This window comes from Phaethon aethereus (assembly GCF_964289735.1).
Source record: "Phaethon aethereus genome assembly, chromosome: 1".
In the NCBI taxonomy this organism is placed as follows: domain Eukaryota; kingdom Metazoa; phylum Chordata; class Aves; order Phaethontiformes; family Phaethontidae; genus Phaethon; species Phaethon aethereus.
The window spans coordinates 13,855,216-13,876,785 of NC_138575.1; the positions used below are offsets into that span (position 1 = coordinate 13,855,216).

Genomic DNA, 21,570 nt, shown 5'->3' on the forward strand with positions numbered 1-21,570 from the left:
AATCATCTCCCATTGGTGTACAATGAAGTTTAACTCACTCAGCAAAGCATGAAGATTTTTATTTCATTTTAGGTGGACCATAAATAAGAGGTATTTTATATATGTATATATTTATAAATATATGTATCCATGCACATTTATATGTATATACATATAAAATATTGTTGTGGGTTAACCATAGTAGGCAGCTGAGCACCACAAAGCCACTTACTCATTTCTCCCTCCCACCCCTGGAGTGGGAAGAGGAAAGGCAAGAAAACTTGTAGGTCAAGACAGAATTGTTTAGTAAGCAAAGAAGTGGGAGAACAGAGAAAGAAAACAAACAACTGATGCAAAATGCCTATGCCCAGCCAAGGAGGACCTTAATGTTATTTTGCGTTTAATATGTATTTTACCTAAAGGCTTTTCTTGCAGAGTTTTCTTTTGAAAAGCAATTTTTAAAAAAAACAATCACAAACATCACTGAAGCTGTGTAATATCAAAGCACAACACCAGATTCAGGCAACAGGGTCTACTATCTGCCAGCCTACCTGTTCAGACTGGGTGACGGAGACTGACCTTCTCTGGTCTTACAAAACAAAAGGAAATTCCCTGTTTACTTCTGCTTCAAACATGATAGTTGCATTTGAATTTGGTAAGCCATTTCAGCTTTGGAAGTAAATCATAACTAAGTTATCTCAACAGCTAACTACCCTCACTTAAATTTATATTCATTAGTTACATGTTTTTAATTTCCATTATTAGTCTTCCAACAATCATCGTATCACTGTGTGAAGAGTCTATTACCAAATTCTATTCCTCAGTGTACTGAAGTGAAGCTTTTCATGTGAAGAAAAAAATTAAATCTTTTAATCTTTCTTATTGTTCTTCACTAACCTCCCCCCTTAAGTAGCTGTCCAATACAATATTCCAGAAGTTCTCCAGCAGGAATCCCTATTGTTCCTGTATCAATGGCTTGTGTTAGCCCTTTCAGAAAAATTTCACAGGGAGTTCATTGTCCTGAAGACCACTGGCTGTAACTATGAAGTTTGTTTTGGAGTAAGATTCAATTAGCAGATAAAAGCCACTTACATTTAGATGACCACAACTGAAGCTCCCACTGCAATCAAAGCTTGTTGGTTTTCATACAATCACATAACAGTTCAGCTTGGAAGGGACCTTTAAAGGTCATCTAGTCCAACACCCCTGCAATGAGCAGGGACATCTTCAGCTAGATCAGGTTGCTCAGAGCCCCTGCATTGACTATTGAAAGGCTGCAATAAGGTCTCCCCAGAGCCTTCTCTTCTCCAGGCTGAACAACCCCAACTCTCTCAGCCTTGTACTCACAGGAGGATCCTGTGAACTTCACAGGTCCTCCTCTGGACCGGCTATAACAGGTCCATGTCTTTCCTGTGCTGAGGGCTCCAGAGCTGGATGCAGGACTGCAGGGCGGGGTCTCACCAGAGCAGAGGGGCAGAATCCCCTCCCTTGACCTGCTGGTCACACTTCTTTTGATGCAGCCCAGGATACGGTTGGCCTTCTGGGCTGTGAGCACACATTGCCGGCTCATGTACAGCTTTTCATCCACCAGTAAGTGAACAGTCAATAAGCTGGGAATGAAGGCGACAGATCAGTTGGCCACACTGACTATATTTGGAGCTTAGACGTGTAGACCACACGCAATGCATCCGTTCCAAATCAAACTCTGTCCCTTTTTGTTTCCAGGTCTGAACCTTTACATTTTACAACATTGAAGCACACTCTTGCTCAACTTACCAAACAGCCCAGACCTTTTTTCTATTTGTGTCACAATACATTGTTTCTTTAAGTCTGTGTTGCTTCTATTAATAATGATTTTTATTTTCCTGGTGTAAGGCATAAAAAACTAATAGTCATATCAGGTCAACTGATCATGTTGTACCTTTACTGAACTAGGATTATTATCCATCAGTTGACTCTCAAAGTGAGGTGTACTGTGAACTATGTTTTAACACATTTAATGTACTGGCTTTTGTATCATTCTATCTTCTTAATAAACAACATGTTCCAAGTAAAATACCTTTAGATATTTATTGCATCAGCACTACCTTAACAATCAATCATTCTCAGCAAAAAGTGCTGTCATCAAGACAGTGTCCAAAAAGTCACTGTCCAAAAAAGTAGAATGACAAAAACTGCTAATGAGATATTAAAAACAAGCATGAATGCTATGCTTGATCCGTAAACTGAGTGCAGGACTTCGTTACCTTATCTAGGAACGAAGGCATCCTTTTAAGCCCTTTGTCAGTTTTCTGTGACTTACTGAAAAACATTAAGGGCTCAAGGAACTTTTAAGATCTGGCTGCAAATTATTGCAGACATGCTAATTAAAAAAAAAAAAAATCGTATTTTTTTTCTAGTCATTGATGGAATGAAACATTACCATGGTATTTGGATATCCAACCCCTCTACCCTCCTCAAATACACAGAAAAGCAATTTCCAGCTTTTTTACATCAGGTAATGGGTGACTGTACAGACCATTTTGCCCTTAACATACATGAGAATAAACGTTATTGCCCTTATTTAGGCAGAGTACCCCTCTGAATGTTGGTGCCAAAGATGCTGAGGCTCACAGTGTCCAACAGCAGCAATTCAGTTTCCTGCTCAATGACTGTCATGCTCCTCCCTGCTTCCCCGAGTTGTGCAAAGTAAATTCTGATTCTCTCCCATATACAGTCATTACTATGGATAGCATCAAATGCATTGATACTGTACTAAAAAGCCCCCACTTTATCATAAGTATGAGCAACTAGAATTGGAAACTAATGCAACTGCATCCTGAGAACAGAGCATGCTATTCGCCTTGTTTCAGCACCACAGCACATCCAAGTTTCATAAGGCAGATATTAGAAAGAGTGAGCTCCACAGGAGGAGTTCCTCCTCCTTACCACCAACTTCATCCTACAACAGATCAGAAAAGTATTCCAGTTCAGTTCTGCCAGCACAGAAGTTTTGAGGAACAGACTTATTTATGCACTCAATTTTCTAAAAGGTACTGGCAAGGAAAGGTACTGGCAAGGAAAAGGGTGTGCCTGTTGGCTGTGATGTAGACTAAGTTGTCTCAAAAACAAACCAGCAGCTCCATCCCTGTCCTTCTAAGTTTGTAAAGTGAAGTGTTTGTGAACAGAACGTTTCCTGAGATATGCTTTTCTCCCAGGTGGAAGAAAAAGCCTATTAAAGAAGCTAACATACGTCAAAGTTTTTTTAAATATATGTATACAGTAAGAAAGTGTTTCTAGTTGAGACAGGCAGAAGTAGCTGAAGAGGCACTGCCATTTTTGCTACTAGTAATAAAATGTATGGACATACCTGGCAAAAATGTATATAGATTCAAATATCTGAGGCACATACACAACTACAGAGTTTACAAAACCAATTCTGTTAAAAAAAAAAAAAAAATCAAAAAACAAAACGGAAAAAAAACCCCAACAAACAACAAAAACCACACACACTAAATGGCACTTTTACATTCAAGCCCAGAAGAGAAGTCAGTGGTTACTCCAACTTCATATACTGGGAAGGCTTCCGGCAGATATGTGTTCAAAAGCTTTCACTTCTGCATTAGGTTAAAATCAGGATCAGTTCACTCTGTTCTAGTCACATTAAATCAGGAGGCAGAATGTTACAGGAATTATTGTCACCAAAAAGAGGTACTTCATGACTTTGCTTAATTAGCTCAATGGACTGATGTTTCTGTGACGTCTTCATTTACTTTTAGACAATTTATTCCCCAGTAAGTGAAGGATTTTTACTTCAAGGGCTGAAGATGATAAATGTTTATAGTAGTAACCAAATGCACTAACCCAGTGGCAGGCAAGGAAACAGTGCCTGTATCACCCTTATGCTGCTGCAGTATTTTTAAGTAATCATGCTCAGTTACTACTAGATCTCTTCTTGTTTTTAACTGAAGAAATACCGCTTGCTCAACTCTGAGCAAGTCTGTTATTTGTTCTCAGTTCTGTGTCACAAGAAATAGTGAACAACCAGTATTTTGAGGATGCTTGAGTGATACCAACTCACAGATTCACCCTTCTGTCATATATCAAAATAAGTGAATTGGCAAACATGCAGAACAACTAGCACTGAGCAGAACAGAGGAAGCTCAACTGTAGAAGTGAATATAGGGTATCTCACTGGGATGACCGCATCCGTTGAGAAGAGCAGATGGCAGTATTAAGAAAAAGCCTTCCAGCCTTCCTAATCACAGCTTATTGGCATCAGTCAACACTCTCTTGCTTCAACAGACAGATGTTGCATTCTCAGGCAAAATACAATTTTAAAAAGTATCAGCTTAGAAAAACCAGGACAACATATGTAGTTCACAAGGGTCATCATATAATTTTCTTTTTTTTAAATGGATTAACAAATGTGCAATTCAGTCAAACAAATGTTCAGTGCAGCGCCCTGCTTTCTTACAGAAGATACCTATCCTGTTGTGGCAGGCTTCTCACTATAAGAAAACATAAGCATTAACAATACAAGGATAAAAAAAAAATAGGAGCTTTCCCCAACCTTTGCCTCTACATGCATCAACCACGGAACAGTTCCAATGTCCATGTTGATCTGAAGGAGCAGCTACTCGGATCAAGTGAAAATGCACAGTTAGGCATTTCTAGGTACTCTGTTGAAGCACACATATACATACACACACACATATACGTGAAATGTGTGTTTATCCATCTATGAAAGACTACATTAACAAATGAAAAGACCATAAAGTCAAATTCTTAGAAGTATAGGTTACTTCTGTCTACAATAATACAGAGTAACTCATGTTAATGCAGAGGAACAAGGAATTCTTATGGCGGATGCAGTGTCTGAATTCCACTTAGTTAAGGTGACCTAAATGGCGCTGCTCATCTCCCAAGGGTGGGTCTTTTCCCCACCTACTTCCTCCAGTGGCTGAATCACCAAATGCAGCTGTCACTAACTTGGAGCAAATAGAGGAACACAGTTTCAGACTGTGATTTCACAGGCATTGCCGACAATTCAGAACCTTTTGCCCAAGAATTGCAATGCATCATTTTCTTCTGGAACTCACAGTGGAAATATTTCATGTCATTCAGAAGCTTTTTGTACTGGTAAAGTACTAGAAAATTTAATGCAAAGACTCTTCCAGAAGTAATCTCATGGTTTCCCTTAAAAGGAATTGAGGCATTCCTTTTTCCCTTATCGTAAAGCAGCATGGGAACCAGCTGAGCATCAGCAGATAAATACTTCAGACTGAAACGACACACTCAGATAAAATAAAACTTTCCAAGCATAGGCAACAAGATCTCTCCGAACACATATATGATTTTTTAGAATGTCTTTTCACTTAAGAGTTTCCAAATCACTAATGCTTTGAATACCAACATTGTTCTTACAGCAGCCGATTCCTCTACAGCTTCTAAAAGTGCAATCAACTGCAGCAACAGAATTCTGTCACTTTTACAGGAAGAAATGCAAGAAATAGGAAAGTACTATCAATGCCATATTTTGGGGAAAGTGTTTATTAATACAAGCTTCTATTAGTGGATAAGGGTAAAACAAGGACTTGCAGTACTGTAACTATACATTCTACACATCCACAATATGTATAACTGCGATAGGAGTATATAGTTAATACATTATACTATATCACATGTGCATTTTCCACATGGTTTTGAATCCTTCTATCAAATTCTAACAGAAATTCTAACCCTATTATAAGTCTATTTTAAAACACTGCATGTGTTTTTTTGTTGATTTTTTACAGTATTGTTTCCAGCAGGGCAAAGCTGGCAAGTTCACAGGAACACATGCTCAGGACTGTGACTAAGCTACTTCCCTATGAATACTGCTACTCGCTGCCAATCAGATTAACTTTTTACTGTGATGTTCCTGGCAAACACTGCATGCAAAGCTTAGGTAACTCAACTCATTTCAAACACTGCTTGAAATGGGAAAAGCAATTGGACAACAAAACCATGAAAACAACCCTACAGAGTACTCCAACTCTTCAGAGTACTATCAAAATATAATACAAGAAAGATGAAAGAAAACTTGCTCTTCAGTTCAGTACTATCTCCTATATGGCTAACATTAATATATCCAAAGCCCATCCTTTCATTTGGAAGTTTCCCCTGAACATAATTAAAACCCTTCACATGTACACTATTCCATAGTTGCTGTAGCATCTGCAAGCAGAGTAAGATCTTGGAAGGAACCTTAGGATATTACAGTATGTTTAATAAAGTTATTTGAAAACTTTCTGCATCAGAGTTTGTTTCCCTTTAAAAAACAAACAAACTTTCTGGGATGTATCTTAGTTAAAAAACTAACTAGAACATTTCTGGGGAAAAACAGATGTTATATACAACAGATGCTATGTAACACCCTCAGAGGTAAAATGGGAGATTTTTCAGAATAGCAAAAACACTGTCTCAGGTGAGCCTCAAAGTTTTGAAAAACAGGTTAAAACTACAAGCAGATATTTAACCGGATATATGAGGTAGAAGACTACCTTATAAAAACAAAGCAGAAGCTAAGCCTATGCCAGGAAATTTGCCTTCAGGGAATTAACTAACTAACAAACAAATAGTAGCAAATTTGTTTAAGTACCGAACTTTTCGATACAGGAACTTTTTACCTATGTGATTTTTTCCTCAACCTCCCTGCAAAAATGTTCAAGCTACAATATGAAGAAGCATCATTTCCTAACACAAAAAAGGCTGTACCTAGTCAGACTGAAACATTAATTTTGCCCTGTTTCCAGCCACGACAAAAAAAAAGCAACAACAAAACAAAAACAACCAACTTACAGGGAAGAATAAGGACAGAGCAGGCATGCAAGGATCCTTCCCTAGGATGTTCTCCAACAGTTTGCAACTCTGGAATTTCACAGGTCAGAGGTTGGGCAAATTTACGGAAGAAGATTCCAAGATGATGAGACATTCACCTCAAAGCTACAGGCTTTCAGCTGCAAGGAGCTCTGCAGTTTCATGTTGCATGAAGAACTATCTCCTTTTATATTAAGTCTGCCAGGTCTCACTGATACCCTTTAGGAAACGTTAACAGAAATCAGCTTTTCACTGCTACTAAACCTCTATCATACCTAACTTCAGCCATTTCTTTTCCAGCTCAATCTGGTTGTTCTTTAAATGGAGCCTTCTGACACCTTTGATCCTTCTCCAAATTTTTAATGCTTGAATTCTGTAATACACTTTTGAGATAAGCAGACCAGACCTGCAGACAATATTCAAGTTGCAGGGTATCCACACAATGACATTATGTTCTCTGCTCTTATTAGTTTCCAAATAATTGCTGACATTCAATTTCTTTTAATATTTACTGATTATAACCAAAATCATATTCAAGCAAAACTCACTCACACTCCCACTGATACTGCATATTCAGAGTTGGGATTTCTCCCTGACTCACTCCCATGCACATTATCTACCCATGATCCATTTGCTCTTGTTTTATTATTCAGTCACTCAAATCTCCTAAGATGTGCTACAGACAGCCTTGTTACAGATACGGTGTCACGTCCTTACTCAGATGTTCTGGAATACACATAAATAAGAGAAATTTTTTGATTCTATGTAAGAGTGCTGACACTGGTCAGATCAAAGTCAAATAACCAGAAGATACAGTAGACTGATCTGCCTATTATTTTATGACCAAAACTCAAGTAATTAGGAATCTGCACATTCCAAACCCCATCATGATCATTCCTCATAAATAAAATGAAAATTCACAGACCAGCTAGGCTGAATATCAAACAAACAACAAATGAAAACAGCCTGCCCTATCCATATTCCATTTAGTCCATCAGGTTTGCCATCATGACTGAAGACCTCGGAACTATTGCATGAACTGTTATAAATTCTTATGAGTTAACAGTAGAGTAATATGCCTTTTGTTCAAGAATGAAAAACATCTTAGGCTTCCTAGAAAGCACTGTATAGAATAGCTAAACCCCTAAAATTAAAGGGATGTTTATTAATAAAGGCAGATTTAAAATGCCTTCCAGAGATTTCAAAGGGTCCTGAAGATACTAATACTCCCCTCTGGGGAGCTATAGCACCTACAACAATTAGGTACTGAAGGGACAGATAAAATCAATGAATAAACAAAACACAGTCCGAGGACGAAGTGTGGTACGCAGTTCTGAACTGTGGAAGAGAGAAAGAATATGTTTATACAAAAACCCATTTTTCACCTACTGCCCAGTAATAGCCAAGAAAACATATCTGAACATAAAAAAGGGAAAAAAACCTAGGGGACATGAAATTTTAAGTGGAAGGACAGAAAGACAGACAAATCCTCAAATACCTTGAGAAAAATAATATTCTTCATTGTTTGTAGGGTTTTTTTCCCCTTTGCTAAAAGGGTAGAGTATGAAGCTTTCTGAAAGCTTTATAAATGAAGCTTTAAATAATGAAAGGCATTTTTAAGCTGTTTTTCTTTCCCCCACTCTGTTCGAGTGCAAACACTACTTCAACACAATATGAGAACTCAGTAAGATCATTCACTGCCAGTCCTGCTCAACTCCATCAAGGCTGTGTTGGGCCAAGACCAAAGTACTATGCAACAACATGTAATATCGAAGTCTCAGTTGAAGAGTCAGATCAATGCTCATCTACTGGTTTAAAATTGGGCCCAACACCACATTGCTGGGAAGGAAGAAAAGAAAACTCCAGTGAAGTTTTTCCCTTTCAAGATTTTAAGCTAAACATAGATCAGATAGAAGTCATCTATATACACATATGTCTATATTTATTTATATTTATATGTGTATATGTAGGCTGGAGTTTTGTTTTTAACTTGCTCTTTATCATACTGTTTAATAAGTAATTTGCAGAAGGTCAGGCTTAGACAAAATTTCATTTGCTGCCAATGTATCAGAATTGGGGTAAGTACTGCCAATCAAAGCAACAGATCAGCTTGTCAACTATTGCCACCTCACTAAGGTAAGGTTCACAATTTAAATATTTGAGTCCTGCATTTCACCCATACTAGAATTCCTTCTATTGCTTCCCCCATTGCAACTGCATTTGGTATATGTGGTAAATATCCCTTTAATTATCCAACTCAGCTTTTCCAACCAAGTCCTCAGTGTTAAGTACAGGCTAGCTGTCCCTACTCAGCAAAAACCACTTGTAGTCCAAACAAGTTCTGTATGTGCCTAAACACCACTGAACACTTAACTTTAAAAAACAGACTTTACCGAAGAATCTTGATCAGAAGGTAACAGCTACAACTAATTGAAACTCATACAGGAAAGACACATACCACTCCATCTGCAATCTTCCAGTCCGCACAACTTTCATATTTTTGCAGTTGCTTTTCAAACAGTTGTGCTATGGCTCGATGGACAAGTTCATACTGCTCCTATAGTAAGTTACCAGATAAAAATTAGTGTATGAAATCTTTACAAAGAATGATGGTATATTATCATATGATAAAAATTCCTTTTAAAACAAACTATACCTTTGTCTGCACTGCAGAATGCCTTTGTGTCCTCATTTCCTGTATTAAATTAAATACATTGAATTCTTCAGGTATTTTCTGAAATATAGAGGGAAGTCAATTACAATGACATAACTGTTTGTGAGAACAGCAATACAAAAGCTGTTACACATAAAGTATGTTTAACTTTTGCAGGTAAAGCCCGTCTGTTCTCCACATTGCAGCTATTCAACTTTTTTTTAAAAAGCAATTCCTCTCCAGAACTGGGTTTAAACATTTGATTTAGACCAGATGAGAGCATTTCCAGTATTTTGATAATGAGACATCCAATTAAGGCATTAATACAATACTGCAAAGTTAATGGTGCTTCATAACCTTAAAAAATGCAGAATGAAGTTATTCCTGTGTATATGAAATATCAAGCTTTAGGAGCTGCAAGATTAAGCAGAAACAGAAAAAGTTGAATTCGAAATCACTTCATATTGAAATATGTTAAAAAAAATTAGAATTTTACGGTGACTTTTTTTAGATAAAAACTTGCTGTCAAAGGAAAGTATGTTCATACTGAAGCATGAATGCAATGAATCTAAACATTCAACCTGTCAAAAGAGTTCCCAAACGTCTTAAACATTTCACTATTTTAGAATATTTGGGAGCTCAATCAATCACTGTTATGAAATGACGGAATGCCATAAAATTTCTTCTTCTAAGATTCCTTACCCCAGCTTTAAGCAAATTCCATGTATAATCTATGGCACAGATGGCTCCTGTTCTTCCACACCCTGCACTATGAACATAAACAGTTAGGTGTGTTAGAAATTTTAATTTGTTAAAAACACACTATAAGCTTTATATTTCCAGAGGCCACGTGAAAAAAAAAAAAAATCAAAATCTCTTGACTATCATTTTAAGCTCACTCAATCTGACACTGTAGTGTCTTAAAAATAAAAAAAAATTACCAGTGCAAGATAGAGCTTTGAAGTTTTTTATGCAAGTTTTTCATAGCCAGTTGGAACTACATCATGAAAGTTGCTTCAATGCTGACATTTTTATTGCCTCACACTATTCCTAGTTGCCACAGCTTCAGCAGTAGGAATTTTGTCCAAGTTTAATGATAGATATGTTAAGTGGCAGAACAGAATACATTTAAAGACTTCCCATGTTTTTCTGATTTAGTATCATACTGTATTTTGTTTTTCATCTAAAAAACTTAAAAATGAAATTTATAAAAAAATGGCAAACTATCACATTTATTCTTCCTTATAGTATGAATTTTTCTATTTTACACATAAAGAGTTATAATGCATGCATATTTATTACATAATTATATTGTTGTAAAGAACCAACTTTCACAACTGTATTGACATTGAAGAGAAACAGGACAAAGTGAAATGGATTTCAGTGCTAAGTTAGTAAGACCCAACAATTTAACATTTCCTGGCTTAAGAATTTGAATTCGGTTTTTCCTGACATATAATACATTAACTTTTGTTGCTTTAAAAAGTATCAAATATCATAGACAAGAACTTTACAGAGAGACTGTCAGAAACGGTCAATTCACCAAAACATTTTCACAGCAGTTTAGTTTCAACAGTCCTTCTGTTAGCCAAATTTCAAGTCAAAGACGAGACTGCTGCTCAGAAGAAAAAACTTACCAATCGAAAACCACAGCCTGCTGCTTAGAGATCTTTTTGTCATATTAGAGGACAGACAGAAAAGTTCTTAGGTAGTGATGCACCTGGTCTGTAGTCTCTCCTATTGAGAATGGAACCTTCACTCCCATATGTGATTTGCAATGACCTTCAAAGTCTATTTTGTCTTAATGAGGATTTAAATATCTTAAGAACCACAAAACGGTTTCCCTTGTAAAGACTAATTATTTTCTGACTGATAATCTGGCTTAAACTCAAATTTCACTGTGGCACAAGTTTTAAGACAACGAAGACTATATGATTTTGAGCATGATATATATGATTTTCTGACATGAAGAAATACTCCTTTTTAGAAAACTAAAATAGATAAATAAATTCTGATTTAAAATCAAACTAGTGCATCTTATACCAAAAGTCTAGACAAAAAACTTAAAATGTATAAACTTAAAAAAATAAAAATATTTGATACCTGCAGTGTATGCAAATTGGTACATCTTCATGTTCTTGGTATTCTCTCATCAAGCTGATCATGTCCAGTATAGAATCAAAAGATGAAGGGACATCATGGTCAGGCCAGTTAACATAATGAAACTGATAGACACTACGAGTCTCCTAAGGGAGAGGGAAGAAGAAAGGTGTTAATGATAATACATATTTGAGGAGTTTGTATGAAATAATTAATTCTATGCATCTTTACTTTTTACATGATTAAGCGTGGACAAGCAAAGCCATTTACTGTATAAAAAAAACCCTACTAAGCTTATACCACTTAGAAAAACAAAAGGGAAATTCTGGAGTAGTATTGTGAATCCTGCTAATGTATAGGAGAAAGCACTATGGGACAGTTCACAGAAGTCCCTCTCTATAATATATGAGGACCCACAACGTTGTACTGTGTTAAAAGATGCTACATTCTTACAGCCTTAAACTTTGAAAAAGAAAGAAAAACCATCATGAAAGGTTCTCTTTCCAATTGTACTGCAGTAGCTTCCATTGGAATAAAATGGGTGCGTGGGTGCTTTGTGACATTACAAAATAAAGTGTGTGCGTGCATGTGTGAGCGCACAGAAGGAAATTAAGTAAATGAAAGAAATAATTCAGACCGTATCTAAATATGCAACAACAGTAGGTACACTTTTATTCTAGTTAGCCTATGTTACAATAGTACTGAAGACAAGGCAAGAAGCAGGCTTTAGAACAGCCTAGTTACTCAGCTCCCTGAATCCCTGAAAGACTAAAGCCTCTTTCTCATCATTATCTAAACCATCTGCAGTACAGCTAGATCTACTGCACCCTTCCATGCTGCTGTCACACCTCTGGATTCTAGTATACCCTCAGAGTAATGTACTAGAGAGGTGTATGAATCTTTTGATCAACGTTACAGGTTATAAGTTTCCACACCTATTCTGCCTTCTGTTTAGCTATTTGAGAAGCAACACAGTGGGCCTCTTGAGCATGGAAATTTGTATTGTCTTCCAATGGAACCAACTCTTTTTGACGCTTTACTTTTGCCAGACCTGTGGAAGCACTGTAGCTAGTAAAAACAAGAGAAAATGCATCCTAAGAAAAGAAGTGTTAAAGATCCAACTGATTATGTAAAACCTATGTTATTAGTGAGGAAGAAAAAGTCACAGCTGCCTATTAAGGCCCACCAAGAACTTTCACTTAATTACATTTAAAGATACAAACCCAGTGATTTTTCACATTAGCAGAAATGTCAGGAAAAAAAAAATAATCTGAATTTATGCTTTTTATATGGAAATGAAAAATGAAAAGGGACCTTCATAGTCCTTTTTTTACTACCACTTTTTAAGAAGGAACCTGGTGTTTTAGCTTAAAATAATCTTCAAGTTTCAAACTGGCTTTCTTCCTAGAACCTAGGATAATTTTGTATACTTATATTAATTTTAAATTCTTTTCCATAGTATTTTGTATGATAATCCACTGAAAATTTTACAAAGTGACAAAACTTTTCATTATTCTGGAAAAGCAGAAAGTGAACTTAAAAGAGTATTACTTTATACCACCAATACATATCTTCCTCGCGAGTTCAAGGCTACACCTAGAATGCTTCAAAGTAAGATGAAAAGTCTGTAATTCATTACAAAAACGTGTGCTCACAGAAACCCTGAAGCAAGTTTGCTAGGTAAGGCTGAAGAAAAATCATTTTATCAGCTGCGTAGGTTGAATAGCAACATATCTTGTTAATCCTTTCAATTGTATTACTCCTTAACGGAACACAAACTTTGGGCTCTGCTAAGATCAAAAGCATAATGCAAACTGTAGCTTTTTGTTACTACTGAAGTTTTTATGTAGTACACAGGCACCCTATAAAAATTAAGTGGAACAGAAGTCATGGAAGTCAAGTAGCTAAACATGAGTTGCATGTATAGTATATGCAAGCAAAATATAAATTAGCTACTGTTTCTGAAGTAACCAGTTCTCACGATATTCAGGTATTAAAAGTAATGTAGGTTCTGCTTTGGGGTTTTTGATATCTTTTCCTTTCTGTTTTTAAGTGCACCATTTCGAAAAATGTTGCAAAACCCACATTTGTTATGCAGTTAATTTCTGCTATCTAAAAAGTTTCATAGAACAGTCAGTTATGAGCATTCAGGACACACTAACAGAAATAAACTGATTAAGTTCATGCATCCCACTGCAAGCACCTAGCAAGCTACTGCAGACAAAAATTACACCCCAAAATTACCCCCATCATGACTAACCAGTTTTCGTAACTGGTGTAATATCAGTTGTTGAAATGGAACACAGCATTGCTAAAGAACACATAACCATAAGTGAGACTAACCTGTAATAAATAATTTCTTAAAATAGAATGCCAATTAAAATTACAGGTATTCTGTAAAACAGACTGTCAACTTTCATGTTTTTGCAGGACAGCTCTACACTTATTTTTATTTACTGACATTTGCTTTTCAGAGAATAGTCACCTCAAATCTGACACTTAAGTGTAAGTTGCAAGAAAGGCTTAAACCGTTCATTCTTAGTCACATGAGAATGCAAGTGCTCTTCTCTCACTAAAAATATGACAATTTTCACAATTAACATAACATTCAGTTTATGAATTAGGTCTCATGTTTTACAGCAGTTTGTGTCATACGTTTTCACTAAGATGAATAAACTCCATTTCTTCTATAAAGAGATTAATCTTAACCATTTACAGTTGCCAACTTAACAAATAGTGTAAATGAATTTGTTTACCAGAATACTTGTCTGGTAAGCCACTTCTACATCTTGAACACTAGGATATCAAATCTTCAAGAATCCAGAAGTCTTGAGCTCACTTTTAGAAGTACATTTCTACCTTGACCCCTGAATATATTACATATAATTCCCCCATGCAGAAGTTCTCCAAGCAAAAAGACAATGCAAATCAATTTAATCAAGAACATTCCATATTTTTCATATCTATTTCAATTCCAAAGAGAGTAACTTTACAAGCTAGAGTGAGAAACTTTGGGGGAAAAAAGAAATCATTAAGTTGTTGTCATTCTTGCTTTATTTTTATTTGGCAATACAAGTACATGAACGGGCATCAGAAATATCTTTTAACATTGTAAAACGCTCTTGACAATAAAAGAAAGTATAGGGCAAACTGTAACAAGTACACATACTTCACCCAAAAAGAAGCTAACTACAGGAAACAGGTTTTTTTTATAAGTTTGATTCCGTTTGTCATCATATTTTCAGTTGGGGTATACAGTGAAATTCTCCTGGGGTGACAGAAGCTTTCTAGTTGCTAACACATGGTATTGAAAACCATCACACACCTTTGGCTAACCAAGAACATACATAAAAGGTAAGTAAAGAGATTCACTACTCTTTTCTTATATACTAAGCTTTTAACATCACTTCTAAACTTGATGATTTACATATGTACAGAATCAGCACCTAAAAAACTGAAGATATTTTCATGAGTTTCCTCCACTGTATCATTTGAGAGATCTCTGAGCAACCATTAAGTTGAGACCAGAAGCGATCATATACTTACATTCTGAAATTCAAGTAATAATGTTCTAATGAAGTAATCTGTTCTTGCTTGCTCAGCTTCCTAAACATGAGAAAAGAGTAATGAATTGGAAAAGATCAATATACAGCATACAGGATATAACTAAAAATCCAAACTTTAAACTCCGGTGTCTTTTTTTTAATTTACTGGTTTTGTATCTATGATTTCACCAAAAGATGGGCAATCAAAACATTGATTTTAAACAGCAGCAACTTAGCTTGCTACATAAGATATCTGTGAAAGGTGTTACTTGTACTTAAAATAAAAACGTGAGTTTTCAAACCAATAAGTATACACCCTGCTTCTGAAACCATCAATAAAACTTGTAATAGTACAAGTAAAACCTTGTAAAAGTACTTCTTTTGCTTTATTTCTCCATACATTTATTTAATTCCCAGATTGCCTTCCACAGCCATCCTTCTATAATACTTCTGCTGTATAAACTTCAGCCTCTTCGCACTCTATTCTGTGACATCTCCTTTCATTTTTTTCCTTCCATTATTTTCAATTAAAGGTGCATCTGAATGGATCATTGTGATTATCTTCATTGTGGCCAAAAAGCACAGCTTCTTGGCTCCCAGAATTTTCATATCTGCCTTTGGAACATCAAGGAAAGTTTATACTGTAGACACCAAACAATATTATTGTACTTAAGATATCAGTTATATCACACTTTGAAGATGCCTTTGAAAGGTTAGCATCACAGCTTCTCACAGGTGAATTTAGGAAATAAATTATAAATATTTTATATATATATATATATATATTAACATGTTCCTATCTACTACTGGAAATTTACCATGAAAAATGATTGCAAAAACCTATACTGTATACTGTTGTGTGATGCTGAGATGACAGGTGCCAAAGGAATGACTACTCTCAATTCCCTGCTGTGCTTGGTGTAGCAGATATCCACAGACCCTCTTCCTGCCTATTAATATGCCAGAAATCCTTATGTTACCATTTATAAGCAAGTATCAAAACTGGAAGAGGTTCTCAATAGTTACACTTAGAGATCAGAAGTCCTGATAACACTGACACAACATGCAACGGAAACATTCAGGTTTCCTCCATCTTTCTGGAACCACAGCTTACTTGACAGTTACCCCCCGGGAATCCTCCAGGAAAAGATTGAGACCTCATGGCGATCTGCTACTCATTTTTGTTTTGATTTTAAAAGCAACAATAGAAGCAAAGGCAGTATTTTCATATAAATCTGTATCTGTTACCAACAGAAACAAGCTAAAAAAAAAAAAAATTAGTTCAGTTTCCCTTTTCTTTATTCATGCTAATTAACTTTATGTAACTTCAAGAAAATAACCTAGTCCAGTGTTACTTTCATTCCTCATGCATATCCAAAACGCACAAAAGTAATAACAGAGAGAAACAACTGCTTGAATATTATTTGATTTCTTGAGTATGGTACAGACATCCAAACCTACATCATGTAAAGCTAAAGAAATGACACAAAGATACTAGACCAATGTACGCAGGTTCCTTAAAGAAAAACAATTATGGAGGATTCAAAAAACCACACAGCTTAGATATACACATTGTTTTCCACTGCCTTTGTGCAAAAATTGGTACCAAACAATTAAAAAAAGCATTTGTAGAACAGTTATTTTAAGTTATAAAAGCATTAAATACTTCAAAATTAATTTATAAAGCTTTATACTTACACAAGAAACACGAAATGGTCCAAAAGTTACAGCTGCTTCTCCATACAGAGGCCAGTAACGTTCACATTTTTTCTGTTAAAACAAAGAATCCTAATTTAATTCATGTATAGCACTGAAAGATGATGATTAACAGAAGAAGAGCAGACAAAATTATAATCTTGAATGCCTTATTCTCTCTCTATTCAGTGTTTTTCCTTAACATCTGCCTACTGGTGCCTTGCTGGACTTCTTTTAAGATAGTAAAAGATCTTTTATTTTGGATACCAAAAGAAAAACAAAACTGAAAACGCAGATGATCAATAAATACAGCCAAAATACACTTTGTAAAGTAGGACATGAACTTCATGACTGCCTACTTATGCACAAGCACACATCATACAGAGGGAAGTCATAAGAGCTAATTCAGTTTTTGTGTTTTACTTTGGAGTTCACAATTCTGGACCACATTTTTTTTTTTCCTTTTCAGCACATAAGATTATATCAGACATTTAAGATAGATTGTTTTTGCAGCTGTATCAATTGACAGGAAATTGACAGACTCAGGATTTTGATAATTGGCCTACATGCCACAAAGACAGATTTTTTTTCCATAATGACATGACCAGAAACAGACCATAGGTACAGTTCTGTATACAAACACATATATTCCACTGAGATGACACCTAAATAATCACGTAACACTATAAATGGAGCAAAGAAAAGCAGTCACATTCACTGTTTTCTATGCATACAAATGTAAGGACAGGCATTCACATTCAACCTGGCAGATTATTTTTAGTTATGGATTTGGCATATGAAGCTTCACAGGTATTGGCATATTGCCCTGCATGGGCAATACTCATTTAGTTTTGTATTTAGTATACATACCCTTCCCATTTCAAATTCTCGACAGGCCATGACAATTATCTGAAAAGAAAAAAAGATGCTTGGAGTTAGCTGGTTTTAGATCAAGTAAATTCACCAGCACTTCACTGCTTGTTTCTATCTGGGCAGATACTGGTAGTCCTTAATTGGTTACTACTGAAGAGACTAATTAATACTATTTTTTAATATTAATAGGTTTTTTTACTATTTTTACTACTAATAATTTACTACTGATAAAATAGTCCCCAAGTTTTATCCTGCACAAAATAATCTAATCTAAACACTAATACAACATTTTAAGGCTACTTAATTTGAATTCACTGCAATCCTGTACAAATACCTTATTTATTCAGCCTGACTGTAAAGTCTAGACTTGATCACAAAAATATAGAACAATATTGCCAACTGGAAGAAACACGGGTATATTTGCTTAAAATGACATAGACTACTTAAAATACATGCAAAAACTGAAGGTATTTCAGATAAACTAATGTGAATAGCACAATAAAAATACACTAACAGGTAAGTTATTTGTTACAATAAGTAACTACGATTTAAGTGTCTGATAAAACAAAAAAATATTTTCAGAAACAATATGTTGAACATATCAAATTTTAACAGTACTTAAAAGTAAAAAGCTATTGTCAGGAGTTAAAACAGATATAAAATATATAAAACAATAAGTAACCCAAAATTAGCATAAATAGAAAGGTAGGCTTTTATATTTTTTGTTTCACATGCTGCTTCTGTATCCGATTTCATCAGTCCACATTAAGTCAGAGTTGTACGGTCTCCTACAGGACAGATGTAACCAAGCACCAACCTATTCATAAATATGCATAATTTTATTGAATGAATACAAAATTATTACTTTGAATTTACATTATTAGATTGAATAAATAATATTAATCATATATAGAATGCTATTTAAACTACAAAAAACAAGATTTGAGAAGTAAATGGACTAAATCACTGTCAACATTCTTGATAATAATAGCCAGCTCAGGCAAGACATACATTATCACTGTGCCATGAATTAAGGTAATACCCAATATTGGTTTTTAAGTAGGTACTTACGGCAACATTGTATTCCCATATCATCCTCCAGAAGTCTATTACTGTATTTGCTAGTGGTCCCTGGGTAGCAACATATGCTTTTGGCCCATGTACTCCCTAGGATTGCACAAAAGAACCATTAATGTTTATAAATAAAATTTATCTGCACTGAATAAAAAAGGCTTTAGGTTATAATCATGTAAAATTAGAAGGGGGGGGGCGGTACAACAGGAGGATGAATATGAAATACAAGTCCCATTTACATTAGTGGGAATTTTGCTGGTGATTTCAAGGGGCCCCAAGATTATAACAACTACTATGCTGCCAGAGACTGTAACAGAAAATATTAAGTTTCTGTGTGTTCAGATTCTGAAGACTCCCTTTAAGGCTGCATTTTCTTTGTTACACAAACATTTAATAATGAAAATTTGAAAAATCTTCCTGCTATAAAGCACCCCCTTGAACAAATTTAAGTTCAGATAATACTACGTTTCAAAAACCCCAAGTTTTAAAATTTGTTTTATATAAAGCTTGAAGACATTTACAATCAGGTTTTCAAGCTAAACATTCAAGAAGTAAGATTTACAGGAATACCTGTTTCTGAATAAGCATTACTGTGTAGAAGCAGCATCAGAACAAGGCTACAAGGAAAGCCCAAGACTTTGTTTACACTCCGAAGCAAGTGTAACAGGCTTTTAGCCAAATTCTGGCTTCTCTTTAAGAATGTTAGATATACTTCCATTGCCACATTTCTGCCATGAACAGCAAGAATTGCCTATTAACATACAAGATATGTCAAATGCCTCATTTTTGATCCCTAAAAACAGCCTCTCTTAAAATCTGGTATTTTTAACACTATCAACTGTTAAAATAATTGTAGCTGAATTTTCCCATGGTACAAAGTTCCAGTTTGGTTGCCTGTCACTTCAAAATTAAGTATTTTATATTATATTTACACTTAGAATAATATTAAAACTTAAAAAATTGCTTTATAAATGGCATCATGTTCGAAAATTTATTTCAGCCATAGTAAAGTAAAATCTTCCCTCACAGCTTTAAATTCTTATCTCAAACTGTAATATTAAACTGCACTGATATGAAATAACATCTTAGAAAGAATGTAAGAACTGTAAAGATAGTAATACACACCTTAATAAAGTTTGCATTGATGTAGTCTGAATCTTGGGGGGGAGTTTTTAAGGTCAGTTTAACCCGGCTATGGTCAACTGAAAGAAGAATTGAATTTTATTTTTTAAACAAGAATTACAACACATGTGAATCAATATGTAACAGTAAATATAATATCTATAGTACTTATTATATCTATAGAAGAAATTAAGCATTAAAGAATGTTTCCCAAAGATAAATCACACAATCAAGTCAGTCAATTTAATTTATAGGTAAACCAATGCAGGTCAGGATAAGCAGAGTAGCCCATACTGCGATGTGCTTCTGATGCTCAAGTTTACAGAGTACCAACTACTGGAATTGCAAAAGCGATTCATTAAAAAGGCAAAATTCTGTTGATCAAAAGTAATCAAAATTGCAGTTTTGATTCACGTAGTACAATATGAAACATGCACTGGCGTTTACTGCTCAGGCAGACTGATTTCTATTCCCCAAAGACCAGACTAGGCACTTTGCTGTGGCACTTCTAAACTAGAAGCAGCAGATTCCTTCATTTAGGAGGTTTTGATATTTCAGGTTTCTGCCTCAAGCACTACGGACTGTCTCAAAGAATGCTTCTTAGAAAAACAGCAGTTCTTTGGAGACAAAAATCCTCAGCAGTCTTAGAAATAGCCTTTATTACTTGTTGACAGAATAAACTAAACATCTTGGAATTCTTTTTGGCGTTGAAAAAAAATGAAGCACATCTTTAATACAGAAACAACTGGATGATTCTTACTAAGAAGGAGGGTAGGTCATTGGAAGGTTCACCAGTCCCTCCAGCTCTTGTTGATACCAACACTTCCTTGCTATCACATAAAAATAATTCAAACTATCTCTACAATAGAGGCTGTTTTAGTTGGAAAACCAGATTAAAAAATTATTGATGAACTGGGGAACTAGAGGTATCTCCAGAAACAGCATCTGCTCAAGCAATTTCTGTAACTTTCTGCTCTCAGAGTCAATTACTCAACCACAGAACAGCTGCTAAAACTTTTATTAGAGCTAAGTTCAAGAAAAAAGCATAAAGAACAAGCCTATTTAAAAAGAGGAAATATGATTGGGTTTTTTTTTTTTTGGTCAAAACTTTGCTGGTAATAAAACAGGGAACCATGCCCACAAGAAGTGGGCTCCACTAGAGAGCTATTTTTATACAGAAAGCTCTTCCAAGAAGCTTCCAAGATACTCGCTTCCAAGATGGTGAAACTTTCTGCTACAGTTCTGATAATATGATTAAAATGTTTATGTTACCACATAATGCTTCCTAAAAAAAAGCACAAGTGCAGATTACAAGACATTTAGACCACAGATCTAAAGACAACATACTCTCACATAAAGGCCTAGAGAAACCCTTAAAACATATTACACTCATACATATAATGTTAAAGCAAGAACACCTTATAAGCATGTAATGGTGTCACAGACTTAATAATAAAAACTACTTTTAAACAGCAGATCAAACTAAGTAAAGTGGGAGGCTAATGAGGGCTCCTAGCTTCCCACCACAGTAGATCCAAAATTCTAGAGCAGTTTCCAAGTGTCAACATTTCAAGCCTGCCTGTATCTGTCACAGCTCAGCTCTTTCCGAGTTTCAGGTCTGGAAGAGAATTCTCCAAGAAAAATCCTATTGCAGGTTCCAGGTTCAGAAGATTAAGTGCTTGGATATTC

At 35.3% G+C, this 21,570-nt stretch overlaps 1 protein-coding gene across 1 annotated transcript in view; it reads right to left on the reverse strand.

Annotated features, from left to right (window-relative positions):
- Nucleotides 1–21,570, reverse strand: part of PTPN12 (protein tyrosine phosphatase non-receptor type 12) — a gene marked incomplete at its 5' end in the record, with an annotated part of 77,895 nt that overhangs the window by 22,140 nt on the left and 34,185 nt on the right. The window contains 9 exons of the mRNA XM_082007541.1: nucleotides 9,278–9,376; nucleotides 9,476–9,553; nucleotides 10,175–10,241; nucleotides 11,576–11,718; nucleotides 15,119–15,178; nucleotides 16,816–16,887; nucleotides 17,683–17,721; nucleotides 18,757–18,852; nucleotides 19,885–19,961. Of these exons, the coding sequence (XP_081863667.1) occupies nucleotides 9,278–9,376; nucleotides 9,476–9,553; nucleotides 10,175–10,241; nucleotides 11,576–11,718; nucleotides 15,119–15,178; nucleotides 16,816–16,887; nucleotides 17,683–17,721; nucleotides 18,757–18,852; nucleotides 19,885–19,961 (731 nt within the window). The remainder of the gene's footprint in view (nucleotides 1–9,277; nucleotides 9,377–9,475; nucleotides 9,554–10,174; nucleotides 10,242–11,575; nucleotides 11,719–15,118; nucleotides 15,179–16,815; nucleotides 16,888–17,682; nucleotides 17,722–18,756; nucleotides 18,853–19,884; nucleotides 19,962–21,570) is intronic.